Below are 6,746 nucleotides of genomic sequence, written 5' to 3'. Positions count from 1 at the left end.
GGTGGAGAGAGGAAATTCCCAGAATGGGCTTACTTTTAGAGTGTGCAAGGGGTGAAGGGAGTAGCTGGCTAAGCCTGGCTGTGCGAATGGATAGACCTGTGTGCCTGCCTGCATGTTAGAAGGGACAGTGTGGGGGGAGACACGGGGTGTGTGTGAGCTGTGCCTGTGAAGAGACATAGCCCGGGGGCGGGGGGAGGAAGAGAGAGATGACCTGTGTGTGTGTGAGGGGACGGGGGAAGGGGCCAGCCCTGTGTGGGGAAGAGAAATAGGCCAGTGTGTGTGTGGCGGGGACAGACCGCGCAGTTCTGGCTGAGCTGGGAGACCCTCTCTCGGGGTGCCTCTGGAGAGCGGGGGGCTGGCAGGCGGTCGTGGCTCCTCCGCTGAGCCTTGTCCCATTCGCTTTGTGACTTCACTGGCTCCGTAACAGAGCCCGCTCCTCCCCGCCCGCCCGGCGCCTCCCGTGCCCGGCCGGGGTGGGCTGCGGCCGCGGACCCCCCGGGGCAGGATGCTGTGCTTCATGCCGGGAGTGGCCTTCATCCCCGCGCTGCTCGTCTGCTGGTCCTCGGCCGCCTTCATCATCTCCTATGTGATCGCCGTGCTAGGGGGGCACGTGGAGCCGCTCGTCCCCTACATCAGGTGGGAGCCCCCCGCCCCGCTCGCTCGAGGGACCGGGGCCGGGTTGGGGCCGGGGCCGGGCCTGCCGCCAGGTTGCAGAGCCGCAGGGCTCCGGGGCAGCAGCCCCCGGGTGAGAGGCAGCGGAAATGGGGGCTGGGACCGAAGCGGGGCTGGCGGGAGCTGCAACGCAATATTGGAGGCTGCCAGGGGAGCTGAGGGCTTGAGAAACGTGGGACAGGGGCGTGAGGGCTGGACTGCAGGGACCCCTGGCGGTTGCAGCCCCGGCGGCTGGGGAAAGGTGGAGGGTGCAGCGGGGCGAGGGGCTGAAGTTTTTAGAAGCTGGCGGGGTGAGGGCAGGGAAGGGCACTGCGCCGGCATCTCAACGAAAAGGAGAAGGATCCTGCTCCCCTGCCGAGGAGAGTGAGGCAGGAAAGTTGGTCTCGTCCCAGAGCAGAGGCTGGGGTGGCTGCTTGCCCCCGGCGGGAGGAAGGAAACACGTGTTGCAGCAGGGCCCCACCTGGCTGTTTTCCATAGCACAACAGAGCCCGTGGGATGCCGGGGAGGCAGGACCGCTGTGCTTATGTCGTTCGTGCTTCTCGCGAGTCCGGCTTCTGCATGACTGCAGAGTACGGGGGTTAAACAAGCCGCCTCTGGGGAGTGCCCTACTTATCCTGGTAAAACTTTCTCGGGTATTGGGAGTTTTGCCTGTGCCGTGATAGCACAATTTGGGCCCAAAGAGCAGCACAACGTGGTTCAAGGATCATTCTAGAGAGTCTGACCTCATTTAAGAGCTGGGGTCTTGCAGTGTTTATATGCTGTTTAGAAAGCCCAGAATCTGATATTTTCATTGCTGGGTCTTTTAGTGGATATCTTTTAAATGTCTTCTTTGTTTATGTGTTGGGTTACTGACCCAAGACTGAAGCAATTTTTATGGAAATGTTTCTCTCTTTCTCACAATTAAACTAGATGGGGGATAAAAGTCATTACATCAGAAAGGGATGGGAGGGCATATGTGTGAAATGCTTGAAATATTATATTTTATTTTCTACTTTCATTATTCAGTTACAGTTAAGTAAAAGGCTAATTACGCCTAGTTTTGACTTTATTAATATTTAACATCTGAATATTTAGTAGAATAATTATCTTTATTTAGTTCCTAGAAGGTTAAAAGTGACTGGCAAAGGGGGGGAAATTGATTTGTTCCTCTTTTTTCCTTTATAGTGTGTAAAAAGGACCTCAAAGACAGTGTGGGGCAAGAGAGATTGTAATTTTTTCCCCTCCCCTGCTTTTTATATATATATTTCAAATCCTGTTTAGACTGGAAGACTATGGCCCCAATCCTGCAAATACTTACATACCTTTATGGACATGAGTAGTTTCATGAGACTACTGTATACACACAAAATTACTCACATGTGTAGGTGTTTGCTAGGTTGAGGCCATGGTGAAAACTGGAAAGCTGGTATAAATTATGACATCAAAAGACACAAAAAGATAAGCCATTAAGGGCCTTGGGCCGGAACTTCAAAGGTATTTAGGTGCCTAAAGATGCAGATAGACACCTAGCAGGATTTTCCATTTTTGAAAATGCCACTGCATGCCTATCTGCATCTTTGGATGCCTATACAGCAACTCCTCGCTTAATGTAGTAACTATGTTCCTGAAAAGTGCTACTTTAAGCGAAACAATGTTAAGTGAATCCAATTTCCCATAAGAATTAATGTAAAGGAGGTGGGTTAGGTTCCAGGGACATTTTTTTTTCAACAAAGGACATTATATACATATACAGTATACGTTTTAAATAATTTTAAACAAACAATGTAGTAGTGTGCCCACCAATTATGAATGTGAAGCTTGGTTGAGGCAGGGACATAGTGGGGTCAGGGTCCGGGGGCTTACCCCATTCCGCCCGCTTGGTGCTCCTGCCAGGAAGGGGGGCACGAGGTGGAACTTTTGCCTACGGCGCAAAACGTCCTTGCACCAGCCCTGCCCGACCCAACTCCCCAGCTGGAATGCCAGGCAGGCGGGCAGAACGGGGTGAGCCAAACAACCTTATAACAGAACATTCTATGACTTTAAACAAGTATGTTCTCTAATAGATCAGCAACCTAATAATGAAACAATGTTAACTGGAATGACTTTAAGTGAGGAGTTACTGTATACCTTTAAAAATCTTGCCCCTCATCCAAATCCCACTGAAGTTAATAGAGAGAGTCTCATGGATTTGGATTTCAGTGGTCTTTAGATCAGGTCCTACTGGCTTATGTTCATGAAAAAGTTGTATTGCTTTACCTATACCTGTATTGCTAAAGTGGTACAACACCAAGGTGTGGACACACTTATGTTGGTATAAAGATGCTTTACAATGATTGGCTATTGCCATATGGAAAGAGGAATAATTATCCAGGTCTAAATCACCTTTTTACAAATATAACTATGATCACACTAGGGCTTTTACAGGCATAACTGTTTGAGTAAAAGAAACACCACATCACTAACTAAAATAGTTATATCAGTAAAACTTTTAAGTGTAGACCAGGCCTAAGTGACTGTTGCTTCTTATGCCAAACACAATCATGTAACTGTTTACCTTGTTTTTCCCACACTCCTCCCTGATTCATCTGTTTTTCTCCATTTATTGTCTTAACATATGGGCCCTACTTCTGTAAATATTTACATGCTTGTCTTTAATTGCTTCTTTGCTTAAATGTTTGTAGGATTAGGCTGTAAGAGTGTAAGCTCTTCGGAACAGAGACTCAGGCATTTTAAATTACAATGTATGTACCTTGCATAGCACAACTGGGGCCCTGACCAGAGCCTCTAGAGCAGGGGTCGGCCACCTCTGGCACGTAGCTTGCCAGGGTAAGCCCCCTGCCAGGCTGGGCGGGGCCAGTTTGCTTACCTGCGGCGTCCGCAGGTTCGGCTGATCGCGGCTCCCACTGGCTGTGGTTCACTGCTCCAGGCCAATGGGGGCGGTGGGAAGCCGTGGCCAGCACATTGGCCTGGAATGGTGAACCACGGCCAGTGGGAGCCGCGATCGGCCAAACATGCAGACGCGGCAGGTAAATAAACTGGTGCTTACCCGGGCGAGCCACTTGCCAGACGTTGCTGATCCCTGCTGAAGAGGCTACTGCAATTCAAATAATACATAATACTAATTAAGAGGCGAAGAGAGATTTATTCCATTTAAAACAACATTGTGTATTTATTTACACCTATTTAACTTCAGTGACTGACATTAAGGGGAGAGATAGCTTAGTGGTTTGAGCATTGGCCTGCTAAACTTCAAGTTATGAGTTCAATCCTTGAGGGGTCACTTAGGGATCTGGGGCAAAATCACTACTTGGTCCTGCTAGTGAAGGCAGGGTACTGGACTCAATGACCCTTCAGGGTCCCTTCCAGTTCTATGAGATAGGTATATCTCCATATATTATTATTATTCTGAGTACAGAACACCTTTGGCCTTGTAAACACAAAAATTGTACTGCTGTAACTGGGGCCATTCTTCGCCAAAAAGTTAAAAATTCTACAAATTTTAATTGTCAAAATAACACTATCTAATCATGACTGTTTCAATTAGTTTGGTAATTTATTTCAAAATACCTGTCAGCAAGTATGTCTGTAACAATACAGAGACACACACAAATTCCACCAGGAGTAGAGAGTTAAAGAAACCCCTATAACAACCCAGTTCCTGTTTCTCTGCCCCCAACCCCCCCCCGAGCAAAGCCGGGGGGCAGACATCCACAACTCCTCCTCCCCAGAGTCCAACCGCGGGGCTCCCTCAACCCTCTTCCCCCCGGAGCCCAATGATCCATCCAGAGGGAAAAACAGCCTGATGCTTGGTCCCAGTCTTGCATGGAGTTTTCTCCATGCCACCCTCTCTTACCCTTAAGGCATGCTGGGAACTGCAGCTGCCAGGAATACTCTAGCTCAGTGGTGGGCAACCTGCAGCCACTAGGAGCTGCGGGTGGCCATGCAAATGTAAGCAGTCTGGTGGCCCACCGGTGGATTACCCTGACGAGCCACATGCGGCCCGCAGGTTGCCCACCACTGCTCTAGCACCCTCTCTTTCCCCAGCAAGGCCTTCTGTGTGCAAGCTGGGCTCTGCTGAGTCCAGTTGCCCCTAGTGGCGGCTAGCAGCACTGCAGCCCATTTCTGTAGAGGGGAGGAAATTTTGTGCATACGTTAGTTTCTGCAAAATTCTGCATTGCGCAGTTGTGCAGAATTCCCCCAGGAGTAAACTATTCCAGTATAGCTAAAGCAGTACAACCTCCCTAGTTTGGACACAGTATTACTTATGTAAAGGTGTTATTCTAGTATAGCTCTTCCCTACAATAGGAAGGGAAATAAGATATACCAATTTAAACTTAAAGCACCTTTACAGTGGTGTTACTGTATCCACAGTAGGGATTGTGCTGGTATAATTTTGGTTTAAAAAAGAAATCACACTCCTAACTGACACAGTTATATCAGTACAAGAACTGTATGGAGATTAGGCCTAGGTTATAGATTCAACACCCTTACCCTTCAATAAAAGTGTTAAGGTCTCACATTAAATATCGTTCTGTCTCCTAGGAGATCTTCAAATAAAACTAGGGAAGACCAGACTTTATAATCTTGATATGTCTAAGATTTTAAATAAATAAATCAGCAAAATAAATTAGATTAAAAACACTTCAGACTCTCTTTATTTATCAATAAGAAGTCGGTGTGGAGGGGAAGGACACAAGCTTAATTTATCTGAAATCCTTTGCAGATCACTTCTGAGACCTTTGTCACATAAATCATTAGACAAATTTGGCCTCAGGTCTGCTAGCATTTGTACAGCCATAGTTCCTGAATGAGTGGATGAAGAGATGAAAATATGCCCTATCATTTCAGAGCAGCATAGAATTGCATTGATGGAACAGGATATGCCGCAAAATTTGGCATACAATTTTTTAATAATTCTGAACTCAACTGATTTTGATAGAAGGCTGATTCAGCATTTTGTGAGCTTCAGGATGGTATGGTGATTTTTACCTAATAGCTGTAACGTATTTTTATACTGTTTAGTATTTGGCTCGTTCCTTTAGTTTAATAGATAGCTGAATCATGGGATTCAACCATAAGTTAGCATGATTAAAGTGAAAGGGGAAGAATGTTGCAAGATATTTAAGTTGTGCAATATGTAGTCGTGGCTCATTTACTGGATATTAAAAAATGAACCAATTCTCTAGAAAGAGTTTGTTAGACAAAGGAGCAGGATATTATCAGGTTCAAGTTTTCAGTTATAATAATTTTTATTTTATAAATACCCAATATATGTCCACTCATAGCTATTTCAGCTGTATTTCTTTATAATGTAACAGATATCATGTTAAGACATAGGACTTGTCTACACTAGACAGGACACCTGTATTAATATCTTTATAGCAAACTGCATAAACACAGTTCTTGGTAGGAAACTTCACTGTCTATCATATACAGAACCTAAAATGGGGAGTGGATGTAGGATGGATGGTAAGTCCTTTCCTTTATGCTGCTCAGAATCTAAACTGATCTTTACAAAAAACTTGAAATCACCCCGTAGGATGCATTGGGTTGAATTTTCTGGCTCATTTTTAACTTGGTGGTTTGAATACTCAGTGTCAGATTCCTAAGGATATTTTCTGCAAGATGGTACTTTTTCAGTCAATGAATGTCATAGTTCCTTGTTATGATAAATGTTGGGATTTCATTTTGAAGCAGAAGAATTTGACTCCATAATAGGCATATAAGGTATTTTCTGACAGTGAGTGTAAATATTTTGGATCTTAAATATTCATTCTCTTTCCCCTCCATACACTTTAAAATAATAGTTGATTCAGCAGAATTCGAGTGGCAATTTTAAACATTAACATTATCACTTCTCACTAATTCCCTCATGTTATCCATAGTGCGTTACCCTTACCTGTACATTATTGTAAATTAAATTAATGGCAGATTTTGTTTCATATGAGCTGTATGGTTTTTTCCATTTAAAAATTTCTATATGATGACTGTAATTTCATTTTAAATCTTTCTCAACTACAGGCTAAAGCAAATCATTTCTGTAAAATATCTACAGTAGTGATCCTGAAAACATCAGTTATGCATTTTAAGTTTTC

The 6,746-nt window shown here is 45.1% G+C and overlaps 1 protein-coding gene across 1 annotated transcript in view; it reads left to right on the top strand.

The window, feature by feature from the left end:
- The first annotated feature begins 263 nt into the window (after nucleotides 1-263).
- DRAM1 (DNA damage regulated autophagy modulator 1) overlaps nucleotides 264-6,746 on the top strand; it is a 33,277-nt gene continuing 26,794 nt past the window's right edge. Inside the window, exon 1 of the mRNA XM_032781948.2 lies at nucleotides 264-636. Within this exon, the coding sequence (XP_032637839.1) occupies nucleotides 506-636 (131 nt within the window). The 5' untranslated portion in view covers nucleotides 264-505. The remainder of the gene's footprint in view (nucleotides 637-6,746) is intronic.

Source organism: Chelonoidis abingdonii, chromosome 1 (assembly GCF_003597395.2).
Source record: "Chelonoidis abingdonii isolate Lonesome George chromosome 1, CheloAbing_2.0, whole genome shotgun sequence".
Taxonomy (NCBI): domain Eukaryota; kingdom Metazoa; phylum Chordata; order Testudines; family Testudinidae; genus Chelonoidis; species Chelonoidis abingdonii.
The sequence above is the reverse complement of the archived record's forward strand: the minus strand, read 5'-3'. Positions and strand labels throughout refer to the sequence as shown.